The 20,291-nt window shown below is 32.2% G+C and overlaps 1 protein-coding gene across 1 annotated transcript in view; it reads right to left on the bottom strand.

Annotated features, from left to right (window-relative positions):
* The window catches only part of LOC124949352 (protein Wnt-1-like), a 72,866-nt gene that overhangs the window by 4,469 nt on the left and 48,106 nt on the right, over positions 1–20,291 (bottom strand). The window contains exons 2-4 of the mRNA XM_047494294.1: positions 4,683–4,881; positions 2,130–2,253; positions 1,362–1,519 (exon numbers count right to left, since the gene is read on the bottom strand). Coding sequence (XP_047350250.1) covers positions 1,362–1,519; positions 2,130–2,253; positions 4,683–4,881 — 481 coding nt within the window. The remainder of the gene's footprint in view (positions 1–1,361; positions 1,520–2,129; positions 2,254–4,682; positions 4,882–20,291) is intronic.

Raw genomic sequence — 20,291 nt, 5'->3', positions numbered from 1 at the left:
TAATTGATTATCACGTGCCATCACAATATATATTATATACAGTTATGCATATCAATGAAATAGATATACAATCTTTAAAAATTATCGATTTTAAAGAACAATAAATGTCATGTTAATAATAACAAAAATATGTCAATGATAACGTACTCCATATATAACGATAATACTGCTAACAAATTGTTTTTTTTTTCTTTTTTTTGTTTTTTTTTTTTTTTTTTTTTTTTTTGTTCGAATTGATTTCATATCGTAAACATAAATTTTTAATATTCGATTACAAAGTATTTCTTAATTTTTATAGGAAATATTTATTCGTTAACGCGTTTAGATATATGATGCTTTTTGTACGTGTAAAAAATTAATAGAAAACATTATCAAAGTTGAATTTTATTAAAAACGATTTCATCCCCTATATAAACTCATGTATAGAAAACTTTAGAATCGTGTTTTGAAAGTCCACCGTGGTTAGTTTACACTAGTTTCTTAACCTTAATTTACGAGGAGCATTACTTTGCGGGCTTCCGGAGGTATCGAAAGTAACGGGGCGAGGGAACGTAATCCCTAAAAAGCAGCTCGTCTAATCCCCCTATACAATGGTATAACCTACGGGCAACGAAAGATGGTAAAGGAAAAGACTCGTTTTTGTTGTATATTTATAGTTTCTTGTCTTTTTTCTTTTTTCAATTTTTAAATCCTTTAAAACGTACTAACTATAGTTTATTATAACGAACTTTTGTCTAGTGTATAAACAACACGTTTATACGTTCCTTTGTTAAGTGGATAAAAGAAGAATGCGATTAGTTTAACAAGGAATGTGTATATAAAGAAAAAGAAAAAGAAAAAGAAGAAGAAGTAGAAGTAGAAGTAGAAGAGAAAGAAGAAACATTTTAAAAGAGACTAAGAAGAAACCTTCATTTTCGTCTCATTACACTGCCATCATAGCGGATAGTCTTTCTATCCGCTGGTGCATTGGATTGGAAAATGGTATTACCTTTGAAAAAGGGAAAAAAGAAAAAGAAGAAGAAGAAGAAGAAGAAGAGGAAGGAAAAAAGAAGAAAAAAAAGACGTCAGAAACAATGATACTCAACGGGAGTATTGAGTGAAACTTTCTCCTAAGGGGAAACCTTAGATCGTCTCTATCGAACTCGTATTCCTGGTATTTTCTGCAAACGAAATATATATATATATATATATATATATATATATTCGTTTCTATAGTTTCCCTATAATAAAAAATAAAACGTAAACGATTAATTAAGAATTCGAACGATTCATTTGACGACGATTAAATAAATAACCATTTCGGAATTGAATCGTACACCGAACTAACGCTCGATTAGATAAGAATAGTGAGATATACTGACCTCGCTACAGCCACCCCATTGCCAGTTATTCGGTCGGCGGGTCCTAATTCGATTGTCGCAGGAACAATCTGTCAGTTCGCCCCTTGAACATGCTCTGGTTACGCTGTAAGCGATTCCAGCTGCTGATATCGCGTAAACGAAAGCAGCTTCTCGGCTATCTGTGAATAAATATGATCATATTTTTATAAAAATTTTTTTAACGTTCATTCGTTCGTTCATTAGTTTGGCCCTTTAACAGATCTCATTGACAATTGAGACAAATTTTTATCAGAAAATATATTTAACAATACATATATGAGTCGTTGATTTTGAAAGTCCATTTTTTTACTTTTATATATATATATATATATATGTATAAATAAAAATATAAACTTTACGTTAATTTATAATAAGAATAAGCTTTAATTATATTTTTTGTTTTTTTTGTTTTTTTTTTTCACAAAATGGACTTGCCCCTCTTTCAATATCAACGTCTCATATAATAAGTTCATGTATGTATGTTATTTTAAATAGGATGACTAATAAATATGATATGCGATGTAATATGTTTATTATTTACATGAGTGAATAATAAATACGATATACGATGTATATGTTTATTATTTATATATATATCGTTTATCATAATATTATTCATCTATTTATTTTGTCGAATCGATCCGATCTATACGATTGACAACAAAGAGGATGTGTGTTATTAATGTTGAAGATGCATTTTAACGATGCATTGTATTTCATCGAAAATTTATAATAATCTGTATTACTTACTGACTAACATGACACCGCCAAAAATGTTGTCCGGATTGTCCGGGCTGACAGAACAATTCCATCTAGCAGATCTGAATTGATGTTGACATTCTTCGATCGCCAATCTCGTGCCTGCGCTTACCGCCTGTGAAATTTATTTACGTTAGATCTAAGACGATATCTTTCAAAAGAGATATTAATTGTTCGAATTGAAATTTAATCAAGAGATCGCACTTACATTTTACGTAGATATACATACATATGTAAGAAAATCCATTTAAATGTATATATTTATAATATATTAAGTACAATACTTATACAATTATTACGATATTAATACGTACAGATGTAATAACAAACCGAATAGGAGATAAAAATATCGTAATGTTATTAAATAATTATGATCAACGTTATTATCTAGTTGAACTATCGTTATTAAAATATTTTTTATTTCATTATCATACAATATGTGTATATTTATATTTATATTTATTCTCATTAGATTGTTATTCGATCTTATTATCATTAAAATGATGAAAATAATATCGTTAATGATAGATTAAAACACGGATATGCGTACGACGATGCGTAAAACGATGTATCTCGATTGCGGTTAACGCGTGATTTCCTTTTTTTTAAAAATCGAATACCTTTTGATTTCCGTCATCGAAAAGATCGAGTAGATCAACGGATAAGAAAAATGATGGTACCACGAAAGAAGGAAGAAGAAGAAGAAGGAAGAAGAAGAAGAAGAAGAAGAAGAAGAAGAAGAAGAAGAAGAAGAAGAAGAAGAAGAAGAAAATGAAGAAGAAGAGAGAAACGGTCGTATGTAGGTGTGTCCTATTTGATGTATGAATATTCATGTCGGTCTCTTTTGTCGGTAACTCCGTGCGAGACTTGAATGTCGGCAGTCAGTCTCGGAAAACCGGGACGGTCGGCAATGTTCAAAGAGATATCGAGTCTCGAGTTTACCTAGGCACCGGTTCCTAGTCGTTCGACCGCCATCACCTCTGTTAACCACCTTCTTTTTCCACCTTCGGGTCATCCGACAGGATTTGTGCATTAGAGAAAGGTAAACGCGATTTTTGGGAATGTAAAGCCGTGTTTCATGATCAAGGAGCAACGGATCCAACAGAGGAAGCTTTACTGTGCAACGAAAATACGTAGGATTTTTTTAATTTGTTTTGTGTGTGTTGGATTTTTGTTTCTTTTTTCCTTTTTTCTTTTCCTTTTTTTGTTTTCTGTTTCCTTTTTTTTTTCTTTTTTTTTTTTTTTTTTTTTTTTTTTTTCTTTCATTCTTTCATTCTTCCTTTCTGTCTTTCTTTCGAATAACTCGCCGTGAAATTCTTTAAAGAGACGGTCATCATTTGTACAACAGGCTTAACGTTTGGAAACTCGTTCGTCGTATCCATCTTTCCGTTCGTCCCTTCTCCATTTCGTAACGCTTGAAATTGAAACAACTGTAGGCCGATACTTTCCCAGCGTATATGGATAGGTGAGAGAATCCATCGAGTACGTTTCATCGATTCGTTCTCTTCAAGATTTGAAATGGACAGCTACATACTTTCGAAGAATACTTCGTCAGCTAATCGACGCCAATTCAAAAAATTCGAGAGTAAATTTTAGTACTTTGTTATGGTAAATTTATGAATTTATGAATTTATGAATTTCGTTTAGAAATATTATTCGTCGTGTATGAAATTTTTATCAATGCAATATTTATAATTATATATATATATATATTTTTTTTTTTTCTTTTCTTTTTTCTTTTTTAGATGGGACTTGACGGAATTAAAAGATCTACTAAGTAGATGATATATATATATATATATATTTTTTTTTTTTTTTTCTGTCAGTCTTATTCATATTTTTTTATTTCAATATGAATATCATATTTTTTGTTTTTTTTTAATACATTTATCATCATTGATTTAGATATACACGCAAAACATAAGCGTCGACTTTGAGGTAAGGTTTTCACTCTTGATGAACCCTTGCCAGTTTGAAAATAGTAATCATGCGTCGTTTCACATCTAACCGCTTGATCGACCATTAAAAACTCGTTAAAAACTCTTGGCGCCGTTCTTTTTATTATATATATATATATATAGACACATATATATCCATATATATTTGAAAACACAACTTGTACAAAATGTTTAATTTCACAATGTTTAATTTATAGATACATATATATTTATAAATGATTATTTTTTAGTTAATTAATAATAAGAAACATCAACTTGAAAGCAGATAACTCTTTATCTATAAAAGACATTGTATTTGAAAATGTCATAAGTAGTCCATCTATTGTTGACTTTAATATTTATTTATATTTTAATATTATAAAAAGAGGACATGAAAAATTGTAAAGAGAACATTGAGGTAAAAGAAAAAAAAAAAAAAAAAAAAAAAAAAAAGAAAGGAAAAGGAAATTAGAAATGTTTTTTTTTTCAATTGGATTTATATCAATTTCATATATTAAATTTAATCTTTATGTTCATGATCGTATGATCAACTACGATCATAAATTAATGACGTTTACGTAAAAAAAAATAGAAGAAAACAACGTACTTGCAGGACTGGCGGTGAACGCGAGCAAATCTGTTGCTGTTTGACGCTGAGGTGGACACTCTTGCAATTTTTTTCAGCACTAGCAGGACCTATCACACCCGCACCAGCTATGCCCAAGCCCTGTTGTCCGTCCGAACCATCGGCACCGCCTCCAGCACCTTGGACCGATCCGCTCAAGCGAGGTTCCAGTCCCAGATACCTGAAAGAAAAAAAAAAAAAAGATAAGAAGAGTGAATAAGAAAGAAAGAAAGAAAGAAAGAAAGAAAGAAAGAAAGAAAGAAAGAGATTGGGTTCTCTTTTACTTTTTTTCATCGTACATATATACTTCTTGTCTTTGCGCGCTACTAGAAGAAGAAAAATGCTTACTGCGGCATCTCTCGCAGAAGTATCTACCTATAATTAGAGCAGGTATCCGGAGTGAAAATTATAGAGGGTAGAAGATCGCTTGTGTCCTGATTTGAAAAGAGAGAGATAGATAGATGGATAGATAAAAAGAAAGGTAGAGAGAGCGAGAGAGAGAGAGAGAGAGAAAGAGAGTAGAACCTTGCCGTGATGTTTGATTGCTCTGTTTTTTTTCTCCCTTTTTTAAAGAAAACAAAATAAAAAGAAAATAAAAAGAAAATAAAACAAAAAATGAAACCATTTAAGAATACTTCCTCTCTCTCTTTCTCTCTCTCTCTCTCTCTCTCTCTCTCTCTCTCTCTCGTTCTCGATGGTTTTTTCTCATTTTCCCCCGTCTTCCTTTCGCAGATGATCACATATAAGATTTTATTTATTGCAGATACTAACAGCGAATAATTCTTGGAATTATTCGTGTCATCGAATAATCATACACGCATACACATACATTTTTTCCTGTTATATGTTAACGCGATGCTTGTGAAACAATTTTATAATGTAAGATTATGATATGAGAGAGAAATCGTCACACGACTGTTTCCTTCAAGTGTTTCCCCATTTAAAACTCTTCGATCTAGTCTGCTAACAGGACGGAGACTGGTCAAGGACCATTCCTTGAAATGACTCGAGTGGACGCACTGTGACTGTGATCGTGACCGTGTACAGTGCTGGTCCTTGTTGTAATCGAAGGAAAAAAAAAAGGAGAAGTTTAAAAAAGATTTTGGATTTCTTTTCCAGAGAGAGAGAGAGAGAGAGAGAGAAAGAGAGAGAGAGAGAGAGAGAGAGAAGACAAGAAAAAAAAGAAGAAAATGAAGAGAAAAAAAAATAAAAAGAAGGGAAAGGAGAAAAAGTGGATCCTTAGAAGACATAAGCAGCTGGTATCGTTCTATCATTTGTTTGCTTTCGAACGAAACGCTTTTCACGTTCTAAAGTCTCTCTCTCTCTCTCCTTTTGGATATTCTCCACCTCTCTATGAGATTCTCAACTCTCCATACGCTACGACTATTTCGGGGTTTGTTTGGTAACGACGGTTTACGACCCTTCCAGGAGTCCCACGTTGCTTTTACGGTCTATACACTGCCTCGCGTGTCCCGGGGCTCTATCTTCGACGTGTTATCTGCTGTGTATTTTCTGAGTACATACATACATACATACATAGATACATGGACCTCCGAGGAAAAACCGAAGAGAGGAAAACAGAGAGAGAGAGAGAGAGAGAGAGAGAGAGAGAGAGAGAGAGAGAGTAAGAATATCTAACTCTCTTCGGATTACTATTTCGAGGAAGATCGCTTCGTAAGTTAAATTCGCAGTTTGATCCATGGCTACGATGATAGAGATACATAGATACATAGATACTTAGATAGGTAGGTATATCCGTCTTGTATCGCGAGAAATTCATGAAGCGTGTTTACCGTCAAGCTGAGCCTACGCTCAAATAGCCGATTTAGGTGGCAGCACCCTTCCGTCGATGACGATAGGAAGAATTGAAAGGGGGGAGGTGAAGGAAGAAGAGGAGGAGGAGGAGAAGGAGAGAATGATATGGGTGCGTTCACGATATTGCAATCGATACATGAGAAAGAAAATAAGAGTATAGTAGACTGACGGCTCGATCAAATCGGTCATATGAATATATATATATATATATATGCATCTACTTAGCTCGTCGTATGGGTGTGTTACGCTTCGTTGTTAAATCATGCGAGAAGTAACTAGTATATAGACGGGAGTAACTTCTTTTTATAAGTTCGTAATTATATACATATGCATACATACAATATATTTATATATATATTTATATATATATATATATATATATATATATATATAGGGTGTTTTTGTTGCAAAATATTTTATACTTGATCGGCTAGTTCGTAAGTACGTAGGTATAATATGTGAAATATTTTTGTTTGTTTTTTCTTCTTTTCTTTATTTTCTTATTTTTTTTATTTTTTTTTTTTTATTTATTTATTTTTTTATTTTTTTTTTTGTTTTAAATACGATCGCTCATAATTTAATCGTACGAAAATATTGCTTCGCGATAATTGTAAGAATTTAATAAAGTTCATTTTAAAAGTAATTTATCCGTAAATATTCTGTAGATGACGATGACGAATTGTGGTCGTGAAGAAATACGGATACACCAGTTGAACAGGCACATCAGTTAAAGGGACAAAACTTGTGTGCGACATGTTCGAGAAAAGTTTGAGGAGAAAAGTGAGCTAAGTTAGCGGGACTATTAATGTGAAAAAATAAGGACTATAATAATAGTCTCGATCGTAAAATCGAAAAAGATGATAAGAGAAAACAAAAAGAAAGAAAGAAAGAAAGAAAGAAGGAAAGATAACGTTAGGAAAATCGTAAAGTTTAAAAAAGGATGGAGGATCCTGATGGTCGATTGTCGTGACTCATCGAATGTTTCGAGGGTGGATATTCTCTGTACTACTCGATCGCCCCTTCATCGCCAAGATGATATATATTCGACTTGACTTCGGTCCTAAACTCGTGTATATTAACCCTTGACTGTTAAGAAGGGGATCGTTTTTTAGACACCCTCCTCCCTCCGTCACTCCACCCGCAGTAAAAATTAATTAAAGTTTTCGTTAGCACTGTACATAACCAGATTGTTTAGATTAGAGCGTATCGATATCTTTTTATACGATAGTTAACATCTTTTTTTTTTTTATCTAAATGACTTTTTTTTTCATCCTTGATATGGTATATCGCATATATTTAGATTGGTTTATTTTTATGTTTTTTTTTTTTTTTTTTATTAATCTATAATCAGAATGTACGAAATATTAAAATAATTTACGAAATGGATAATCAATTAATGTTATATATATAGATGTTCCAAAGGAAGAAAGAAAAGAAGGAAAACTTTATTTATTTAGAATGAATAGATATAGTACTTGTTGAACGAGTTAAAACGTTTTAATTAATGTCAATCGAAATATCACAGTTGTTGGTTTTAATATCTTAATACATTTATTATCTAAATTATACCTATACTTTCATCCTATAATTAAATTAAAATCAATTCTAATGATAAGATTACTACATTGGAATAAACGAAATATGAAAAATATCATATCTACGATTTAATCAATCATAGGGCGATTGAGAAGATAATGAACGAATATTGCATTATATACGCTGTTTATCCGTTTACATTTTTTAAGAGATTTCTTGAAAAAAAAAGAAAAGATACTCGACGAATTGAAATGAAATATTTCGATTATGGGACGACTACTTTAAAAAGGAGTCTCGCGATTCCGTCGGAGTCGGTATACACGAGTATACCCGAGAGCAATCATGCTTTTTCATTTTTTTTCCTTCTTTTTTCTCTTCCTTTTTTCTTTTCTTTTTTCTTTCTTTTTTTGTTTTCTTTTTTTTTTTTTTTTTTTTGGAGGGTAAGGCCAAGGGTAAGTCGAGACGGTTAGGGAATAAGGCTCGATGCTCGTTCGTTCACGGTGATGACGGTAGCTGCGGGGAAGGACACGAGGTCGAATAATAACTCGACAAAGCGTCGGTAGGAAAGAAAGGAATCCATATTCAGATCCGATGATGCGTCGTCCGACTATGACGGCGATGATGAAGGTTAGTGGTATTGGGTATGGGGGTGGGGGATACTGGAGAGGGGAGAGGAAAGGGGGAGGGCGGCGGGAGAGGGACGCTGAGGCGATAGGGTGGTAGTGCTTGTTTGCGGGGGTGGTGTATACGGATTTGAAGGAGAGAAAAGAGAGGAAATAGAGAGAAACCGAGAAGCATTGAAAACGAAAGAGAGAGAGAGAGAGAGAGAGAACTCACATATACATATAGAAATAGGTATATCGAAGTACGACCATTATCGTCGCGATTATTATTATTACTTAAAGGGGTATCGCGTTGCCGTCATAACCACGTCGGTCAGCGCTTTGTCCACGTGACAGCGATAGGGCCCATTTACGTCGGGAACATTCACGAGCGGCAGTATAATGGAGGGATAAATCCTCAAAAGCCCACAATACGATGTGCATCGTGTATACTATATTTAGTATTAAAAGCTGTAAGTGGTGTAAGATAGGTAGGTAGGTAGGTAGGTAGGTAGGTAGGTAGGTAGGTAGGTAGGTGGGTAGGTTGGTTGATAGATAGTTGGTAGGTAGGTAGATAGATAGGTAGGTAGCTAGCTAACTAGGTAGCTGGTTATGTTAGGTGGATGAAGTAAAAGAGAGTGAGAGAAGGGGCAGGAGAGAAGGGGTTGGAAACGCACGCGTTTACGATGCGAATCGCCGCCGGCCATCGTTCGAACGTAACTTTGTACCATGCTAATTAGTATCGATTACAGTCTCTAACAACCATGTCCGCGAATCAATCCCCTCCCTCTACGATTCCGATCAACCCTTCCTTCAGTTATCCTCGGGCTCTTGATATCCGTCAAATATCTTGAAAAAAAAAAAAAAAAAAAAAAAAAACTTGAAAGAGTCCGTTTCGAAGACGTCATGAGTATGACGTTCGTACTATGAAAAACGTAATGGGAAAAATTTTTCCAAATTTTTTATTCGGAATAATTCGAGTTTCAATGCTTTTTACAGATTATGATATTATTCTGTTTCTCATTATACCATTATGTTATTAGGAGGGATTTTAATGATGGAGAATTTTGTTATCTTTTTGGTTTCTTTTTCTTTTTTTTCTTATATCTCGTTTATCTCATTTATCTCGTTTAAAATGTTATTTTACTTTTAATGATTATTAATGATTAATGATTAATTATAATCTTAATTGCAATACATTTGATCTTATCTTCGTATATGTTTCCTGCAGTACGTTTCTTCTCTCTTCTTGTAGCTCCATTTTTCTGTTTCTTTTTTATATTTATTTATTTATCTATTTCTTCTTTGTTTAATATATTTTCTACAGGACATACGAATCATTTTTTTTTTTTTTTTCATCTTCGATGAAGATCGTCGAAGTAGCAAACTCGACAAGTTCGATAACAAAATCCTTTTTAAGTCATTTCAATTCCTTGGAGGAGTTCGGGCAACGTGGGAGTATCGTATTAACGAAACAGACTCATACAGCGAACTGGCAAATCTCAAAAAAATAATAAAAAAGAGAAAAAAAAAAAAGAAAAAAGAAAGAAAAAAGGGAAAAAAGAAGTCGTTCGCGAGGAACGTCAAGGATGATAAGAAAATTAATTGACTAATTTCTTTTTCTTTTTTTCTTTTTCTTTCGCAAGCGTATTTTTAATGCCTCGATGACCTCGTTATATTCGAAACTAATGCGAGTGGAGAAAAAAAAATATTTAAGAGAAAGAGAGAGAGAGAGAGAGAGAGAGAGAGAGAGAAAGAGAGAAAGAAAAAGAAAAAGAAAAAGAGAAAAAGAAACTGAGAGAAGTGGGAGTAAAGGTGGGGGTAGATTGGTCTCGAAAAAGGCTGAGTTCGCAGAGATTTACAGAGATTGGTCGGTATAAGAATACGCACCATCCAACGTATACGATATATATATATATACATATATATATATATATATATATATATATATATATATTATATATACATATATATATCGTACGATCTAGCCTCTGGAGATCGGCGAATCATTTCGCGGGCCGCTTGAAACAAGGCCAATCTTAATTAGGGGATGCAACGCTTCCCTCACGGGAACGGCATTGTATGGGGTTCCCGACACAACAGCTCAGCTCCCCACCACCTCCTTTTCACGTAGTGTAATGCGTACACATGTTGGCATATACACACGCAGTAAATCTGAAAGTGCAGACCTCGAGCCCCAGGGATATCAAATAGAGTACTAGTTTCACTCTGTTTGCGACATCGTGCGGGATGGATCGTTCATATTTACATTGGTGTGTATATATATATATATATATATGTATATATATGTATGTATGTACGTATGCCATCTTTACGATACTTTTCTCAGTATTTCCTTCTCTTTCAACAACTCCTCATATTCTATCTCTTTTTTTTTTTTTCTCTTTCTCTCTTCTTAGTTTCTATGCTTTCGTGTATGTAATCGTTCATTCTTCCTATCTATCCACTTCGTTAATTCTCAATATCTGTCATTTTCAATTCTCATCTAGTTCATATTTTATAATTTTAACTTTGATATGCACGATATGATATTGTATATATAGCGATCATATAGAATATTAATCGTTCGAACGAACATATTTATTTAAAAATGTTTATTTCTTTTTTACTTCATCTCTATGATCTTATTATCGTAAACGCATTGTATTAATGAAAGATAATCTTTTAAAAATTTATTCAACAATTAAATTCAAAAATTTCATTCAACAATTCGTTCGATTATTTCACGAAAATTATGGATTAATATTCGAATTAATAATGTGTTATGATATATGAAAAAAACAAAAAAAAAAAAAAAGAAAGAAATTTCAACGAAAGAGTCAAATCAAGATTTAACAATTACGATCATCCATTGGTTCGTACTGTTACTTTTGCACAGATATTCGTAGTACGTATTTTTGAATAGGGGGAAAAAAAAAAGAAAAAAGAAAGAAAAAAAGAAAATTAAGAAAAAGAAGAAGAAAAGAGAAACAAAATCGCATTGTATCAAAGATGTCTCAGGATGAATTTAATTTCTTTCAGTTTGTATCATAACTCGACTTCCTTTAGCGAAAGATGTCGCTTAATATGTCCTGGCAAAGAACATCCGGCGTGTTTCTTGTCTTCTTATCTCTCATCTATAGACCGAAAAAGAAAGAGAGAAACAGAAAAAAAATGAGAGAGAGGGGGTTAGAGAGAGAGAGAGAGTGGGCGGCGAACGGCAATTAGCATACCCGCGCGATCAAAGCGCCGGTACACGTGCGACGAAAATTAACGAGCAACGTCAGGACTACTCTTTCTTCGCGAGAGGGTCTTTATGCGATAAATCGCGCCCTCGACGCCTCCTTCAAGAGAGCAACGAGAATGAGAAATAGAGATAGAAGGTGATCTTCTTCATTTGCATACTACAGAGCTTACTATTCCACGTCTACGTCCACGTTCACGTCCACGTTCACGTCCATGACGATGATGACGACGATGACGACGATAACGACGACGACGAGATTTAACATATGTGTGCATATGTGAAAATAACGTTCTGTCGATTTTTTTCCGATTTTTTGTCGATCTTTCTCAATCTTTGACAAATAAATATTGCGATACTTATCGATACACTTTTGTTAGAAAGTTTTTATGTCCTTAGTAAGTATAAAAAGCATAAAGAATTTTTTGATCAATTGCATTGAATATACTGTAAATATTATCATTGAAAATTGTAAAAGTATTTTTTATTTAGGATTTTTAACAATTTCTTTTAAACGAGTTAATACAGGTATGAACATTAATGCTGAACTGTGATTTTTTTCTCTTCTTTTTTTTTTTTTTTCTTTTTTTTTTTTCCCTCCAACAAACAAAGAAGCGAATTAATTTTTTTAGAAATGTTTCGTATGCATTAAATAATACGATCCATTAAAAATTTTCTAAATCGTGTGGATCTCTTGGATGTAATAAATTCGTTCGTGAAATTAATAATAAAATAAATTAATTAAAATAACGTGACTGTGTTAAAACGGGTTAATATATTTTTTATACGACAATAAATGATACGAATATTCGATACGTCTATAATAATTATTAACCAATGTGCTTATAAGTATTTTATATATAATACTTTTCGATAAATTTTATTGAACGTAGCTATACTCATAAAAATTCAAATAATCATGAGAAATACGTTCTTTTCTTTTTTCTTTCTTTCTTTCTTTCTTTCTTTCTTTCTTTTTTCTTTTTTATTCATAACTCCTGCCAAAGAGTAACATTTTATGATGTTTAATAAATTTACATTCATTTTATTTCACAACAAATTATCGTATCTTTTTATAAATAATTTGTTATCATATATAATACAATCATATATACATACGTATAACATATGCGTTTGGTATACGACGTGGATTCATTATAACAGAATTTATTTCCCGCGTTATATGGGAGTCTATTATATAAGAGGGGAAAAAAAAGAAAAAGAAAAAAAAAAAAGAAAAGAAAAAGAAATTTTTCGAATCAATAAACTAAACGACGGGAAAGTTATTCGTTTCGTTGTAATAGGCCACTTTTATGGTTATTACAAATGATATGTTTTCTGTGAACGATATTTGAATAGTTATATTATATATATATATATATATATATATATATATATATATATACATATTTTAAAGTAAAATGAAGTACTTAACCATCGATGGAAATTTCAACTCGTAGGAAAGTACTTCCGATGGTATGCCATCCATCCTCAAGGAAAGTTTGGAGAGAAAGGTGCCCGCCTATTTACATTGTATATAACCCTTAACAAACCTTTATCCCACCTTGTAAAGCGACGGATTACTTCGTTCCTCCTTATTGCTCTAACGATAAGGAGGTCGTATCTTTGTCGCGTCTCTCGTAAAACTAATCCTTCATTCTTTCGAAGGGTGTTCGCGTGAGTCACGCGTCCCGACTTTTCAGCTTGAAAAATATTCGAGATAAAGAGTGGGACATACATTCCACGAATCCCTGATCTTTATACTTGACGCGTTTAAACGATCGTTAAAACGATTATCAGAAAAATGTTACATTGTAACGTTTCCTTTTTTAACTTTCATTTCTTTATTTTACATTTTCTTTCCTTCATTTTATTTTTATTTCAAATCGTGTATGCATTCCAATTCTTAATAGAAAATAATTCTTAAAAATAATTCCGTACAATTGTTTGTTATTACGATAGGATTAATTATAATCACATTCGTCGTTTACAATTATTCCGGAAAAATTCAAATAATTGATATTCTTCGTAATATATTCGATTTATTTAATACGAAACGTGTATAAACGATTAGATCGTTTAAAACAATGAACTGAGTGTGAATTTAAAAAAAAAGAAAAAAAAAAGAAAAAAAAAAAGAAAAAAAAGAAGAAAGAAAGAGAAAAAAAAATATATATATATAATCGTTGAATATATCGAGTAATTTGTTACATAAAAAACATTGTAAATAATTCGAGATCGTTATTACAATTATGCTGAATAATTGTTTCTTCAATTTGATTCCTTTATGTCTCGTTCGTTTCTTTTCTTTTTTTCTTTCTTTTTTTCTTTTTTCTTTTTTTTTTATTTTGTTATCTCTACCCCAATCATCGTTCAACATCGATATACTTCTTCATGTTTCGTTAAATTATAGTCAGTATCACAAGTAAACCTCTATCTCTGTATATTTCCTTCTTTTTTTCTCCCCCTTGTTTTCTTTTTTTTTTTTCTTTCCCCCATCTTTTTCCCTTAAAATTACGATACACCCGTTGGCTCTTAGAATCAAGACTGAAAAACGAAATCAGGGTCGGCTCGACACGGTACATTGCGTATGGAGCAATCTCGCGTGATCTCTCTGAAAAACGCCACGGCCGAGGGAAAGAAAGAAAAAAAGAAAGAAAGAAAGAAAGAAAGAAAGAATAAAGAAAAAAAAGGAAGGAGGAAAGAAAGAAAGAAGGAAAGAAAGAAAGAAAGAAAGAAAGAAAGAAAGTAGGAAGGATAGAAGGAGGGGAGAGTTAGTGTTAGAGAGAGACAGAGAGAGAGAGAGAGAGAGGAATAGGGTAGAAAACTAGGATCATGGTGCAAGACCTGCTGATAGAGGCATATCTACAACTTACAGGTATACGGACCATTGAGCTCAGTCCGATATCTCGGAAGAACCGTCGTCTGATTAGCTTTTTTTTTTTTTTTCTTTCTTTTCTTATTGGAAAACTTCTATTTCGGTTATGTCGTCGCGTAAGGAAAAACAGAAAGAGAAAGAGAAAGAGAGAGAGAAAGAGAGAGAGAGAGAGAGAGAGAGAGAGAGAGAGAGAGAGAAGCCAAATTCCATCCCGATGGAGGGTGACTTAATTTAGTGGAAAATTCTTTATGATTTCTCTCAATTACTTCGGTGTTTATTCGTTCCTTCCAACTTTTCTTCTATCAGAACTCTGCTAGAGCTTTCTCTTCTTCTCTTTCTTTGTGTATATATATATATATATATATATATATATATATATCTGTATCCCTCTGAATTTTCCTTTTATCCAAATGTGTAACATCGATTTTTCATATACGTAGTTACTGAGGTAAAAATGATTGATATCGATCATTCTTCACGGACGAAGGAATATTCTTTTATTCTTGTATTTTTTTTTTTATTTTTCCTTTTTTCTTCTTCTTCTTCTTCTTCTTCTTCTTCTTCCTCTTTTTTTTTTTTTTTTTGTTTTTCTTCTCACTATCCCAAATTTTTCTCTTTTTTTTTTTTAGAAAATCATCCACGTAAAAGAATACGTTGTTTATAATAAGAGTACTGTTTTGTAGCATTAGTTGAATGAGTCTAGTTCTTGAGTTTGTTAAAATAGCTAAACTATCGTTCTAGCTATTGAATAATAATAACAATAATGTCGTATAGTTACCAGGGGTGGTGGACTACTCAAAGACGAGCTGTTTCTCGTTACTATACAAGAATCTATCGACCAGTCAAGTGCCTTTTGACGGACAACGAGAAGGAGAGTAAAATATGTGTCTTGGTAGTGCTCATCTTCGTTCTATTAATTACCGAATCTAGAACGATGACTATGACGATGACGACGATAACGAGTGATGACTTTAACGAGCTGTTAATTAACGATCGCAAGACTATTAAGTTTAATGAAAAACAAATGAGAATAGAGGAAGAGAGAGGAACAAGAAAAAAAAAAGAAAAAGAAGAAAAAAAAGAAGAAGAAGAAAAAAAAAAAGAAAGAGAAAGAGAGAATGAAAACACTACGATCATATTTTCAAGAGCATGTCCAATAATAATTTATTCACGTTCACTTAAATCTGACAACTAACACGACGTGGGTGTGTAATTACTGGCGGACGGTGGTAAATTAATTATCGGTAAAGTTCTAATCCGGAATTAGTAACGTCGTAGTTACGTGCGACAACGATGAAGATGCTGTTCAAGGAACGTCGCGCTACCAGGGTGTTCTCTATCTTTCTGTATATGTCGTGAGGTCAACGAGCTCGACACTTTAGCGTGTACTAACAATAAGATTCATTAAATTCAGTTACATTAGGAAGTAGCATGGTTCTTACTCGGTAGTTGGCACCGTTTCAAGATCCCGCTCTTTCTCAAATGCTGGAGAGAGGACTCTTTGCTTGTATCCCTCTCTTTCTCTATTTCTTTCTCTTTCGCGTTCTTCTTCGTATACATTTCTCATGTCCCACGAAACGAATTCTTTACTTTTAATATCGTTTTCAAGTACGCTCTCTTCCGTGTAGAACATGCGAATTTTGTTTCTTTTTTTCTTTTTTGTTTACTTCTTTTTTGCTTTTTTTTTTTTTTATTTTTTTTTTTTTTTATTTTTTTATTTCTTTCACTCAACGAGGAATGTGAGAAGAAAGATGGAAATGAATGTAAGAAGACGTTTGGAAATTCTCCATGAAGGGACACTCGTTGAAATTCTACGATGATTCGTCGTTGTATCTCGTAAATTTTCTTAAAGAAATATTTACGTGCGATAAGTATGAATTTTTTTTTTATTTTAATAAGAATTTATTTTAATAGATCGAACGATCGCTCGATTAATATTATGAAATATTTGGTGTTATTGAAAGAAGTCGTCTTTTTTTCTTTTTTCTTTAAGAAGAAAAACAAAAAAAAAAAAAGAAAAGAGAAAAAGAAAAAAGATGTACTCGTTTTTAAAGGTTATTACAATTTTGTTCTAAATAAATCCAAGATAAATGTAATAAATCTTCGAGTGCGTTGAATCGTAATGAGAAAATTATTATCATCGTAAATTAATTGTCGATTATATCGTACGAATCATTCTGTAAATATATATATATATATATATATATATATATATATATATATATATATATGTAAATATATTGTTATATCAGTTATAGCTACTTAAACATACATAGATATATCAAAAAACATACAAAATTGCTTGATTGTGAAAATAGTAATTTTATAGCATGGAATATGAATTACATTTGGTGTATGAATCTGTCAGTCAGTCGTTAAGATGCCAATTATCTCGTAAAAAAATGTTGTATAGTAATGATTTTCTTTATAGATGCCTGTAATATCAATTTTTTTTTTTTTTATAGATACCTTAATTATAGCCATTAAAAAAAAAAAAAAAAAAAAAAGAGAAGAAAAAAGTAAAATTTTTTTTACAAGCACATTAGAACTGACTTAAAACTTTACAATGTTCTCTTATTTTTAACTTTTTCCAGTAATTTAAACCAGTTGTGATATATTTGTTCGAATACATTTTTATGAACGGACATCTTACATATATTATATATATTACTAATTTATTCAGTTTGATTTAATTAATAATAAAATTCGAGTTCGATGTATGTGAGGTGTATATGAGAAAAGTGATATCGCTCAATTGAAAGATCACGATACCGTAATGACGGTACGACAAGTGTGACGTTTTATTAATTACTCGTCTAATTCGTGAAAGTGCTGATATCTACTTATTGGAAACGATGCGGCGCCTATGCGTTAGTAGAGTACCAACTTGTAGGGTAAACAGGGAATCCTTCGGTTGGCAGTATATGAACAGTGTTGTAACAAGGTACTTTACCCTCGAGTACCGTAGCAAAAGTACTGATACTTAACGGGATGGATACACGTCGTGAAAGGGTAGACCTCGTCGTCTTTTACATCGGTGAAACATTCTCTATGAGTACTCGCGAATAATAATTAGCTGGTTAATGACCACCCTCTTCTATCCCATCCCATTTACATCTCCATACTCTATCCCTTCCAAACCCCAGCAAACTCTTCATCCCCTCCATTCTCCTCAATCACTCGATTCTATGGTAGAACGACAACGAGGATAACTATGACAACGATGAGGACGAGGATGAGGATGAGGATGAGGATAAAGATGTGGATGAAGATGAGAACGATGAGGACGAGGACGAGTACGAAGACGATGAGGGTGAGTACGAGGATGAGTACGAAGACGATGAGGATGAGTACAAAAGTACGAGTACGAAGACGATGAGGACGAGTACGAGGACGAGGACGAGGACGAAGACGACAACCACTTTCACGGTACTCGAGGAAAAGTATTTGGAGCAAGCGGTATAGATTTACGATCGGTATTCAGTATTCCTTCGTGGTTAACTCTCGGCCAGAGTCGAAAAGGATTCGCATACCGTTCGAGCCGTTTCGCGGTTTCTGTGCCGTCACCGAGCTGTCACAACTAATGTAAGTTATATGTTGTAAAAGTCACGGTAAAAGCGATAATACCTAATTTAAATTCATAAGACCGCAGCGATAAACACCGAAGTGAGTTTACTCGCTTATAATTCCTTGTTGTTGTTGTTGTTGTTGTTGTTTTTTTTTTTTTTCATTTTATTTTATTTTATTTCATTTATTTCATTTTACTTTTTATTTCATTCTATTTTATTTGTTCCTTTTTATTTCATTTTATTTTATTTGTTCTTTTTTATTATTATTATTATTATTATTTTTCCTTTTTTTTTATTTCGTCCAACGATTTGGCGACACGTAAAATATTCTGCTTTCGCTCGAGAATTTTAATGATTTAAGATACTTATATCGGTATTTATATTATACCCGTTACACTTATTATTATTTCAATTATACTTTCGGCATATGACGTGTAATTATGTATCTATCGTAATTACGTATAATTGTGGTATGATAAAACTCCGATTATTATTTTTAAAACTCTCGATTAATTATTATTATTATTATTGTTGTTCGCAAAACGATCAGGAGGAGGGAGGTGGTGGGAAGGATGACGGATCTTGTTTGTTCGTTTTATTATATAATTATCCGATGCTTGACATTTTAGATTTCTTTTCTTTCGTTACGAATTATACAGATTACCACCTCGTTCCCGATTTAAACCCCATAATTTTAATTCTAACGTGTAGATAAGGATCAACGATTAAATGTTAGAAACGTTTATTGTCGCATAAGATAATTCTTATTTATTAGACATCAAAGTAATATCGTTTAATGTAAACGAAATTAAATTCTTTCAATTCGTTCCACAATTTCTGTCTGTCTTTCTTTCTTTCTTCCTTTTTTATTTCTTTTTTTTTCTTTTTTTTTTCTTTTTTTTTTATTTTATTTTTTTTTTCTATTTGACGGACTTGAATACGCTTGTGTTCTCATATATTCGTAATATATTACGTGGAACAGTTTATACAGGATGTTTCAAAAATAGATCAACGAATTTTAAAAGCACGTTTTTACTCGCTAGTAAGAATCAAAAAAAGAAGATCATATAAATATGACACAGGAAACGTGTTTTCTTCTCGAGTTACAGACGTTTTTTTTCTTTTTTTTTTTTTTTTTTCTTTTTTTACAAATATTTTCATTTATAACAAACTTCGAGAATGTTTGAAATTTTTACAAATTCCGTTTTGTCACGGAGAATAATTGAAGAATAATTTTCTTTTCGCATTAATGCATACCTCAGATCGACGTTGCATCGAAACGTCGTAAAACGTTTAAAAAATTCAATCAATATATATTTTATATTTTGTCTACGCGAACCGATAATACAATTTTGGAATAATTTTCTACGTTAAAAAAAATCGGGCACGTTACTCCATATAAAAAAAAAAATATATGTATATATATATATTTACAATTTGGTAAAGAAGAATATTTTTGATTCATGTTTGTATGACTTTTCTTTTTTTTTTTCCTTTTCTTTTCACTTTTTTTTTTTCATCCTTACTAATAAAAAATGCTCCTTTAAAAATTTAATTTCTTCGAACTATCTTCCGTTTATTAAGTCCCATTTATAAATAATTTATTGAAAATTATTTTCGAATTGGATTGTTTCTTTTTTTTTTTCTTTTTTTTTTTTCGAGGATTTAGAGGAAACACTCAGGTTATTATCTACCTATACGAAACTGTAGTTTTTCTCGTTTTGTATCTTTTCGATATGATAGAATAGAATTTTTCATCGTATTTCTCAAAGGGAAAAATAACGTTCCTTATTTTCGACGTCATTCCGACCGTTATTCGGTATGGTAGTTCTAAAATAAAAGTTCAGAAGCGTTACCGCCGGCAGGCGTTCGCGGGCAAGACATCAAAGCGGTGGATTATTGGAAAATCTTCACTCGGTTTAACCGTACGAATCTTTTTAGGAACGG

This window comes from Vespa velutina, chromosome 5 (assembly GCF_912470025.1).
Source record: "Vespa velutina chromosome 5, iVesVel2.1, whole genome shotgun sequence".
Classification (NCBI taxonomy): Eukaryota; Metazoa; Arthropoda; class Insecta; order Hymenoptera; family Vespidae; genus Vespa; species Vespa velutina.
The sequence above is the reverse complement of the archived record's forward strand: the minus strand, read 5'-3'. Positions and strand labels throughout refer to the sequence as shown.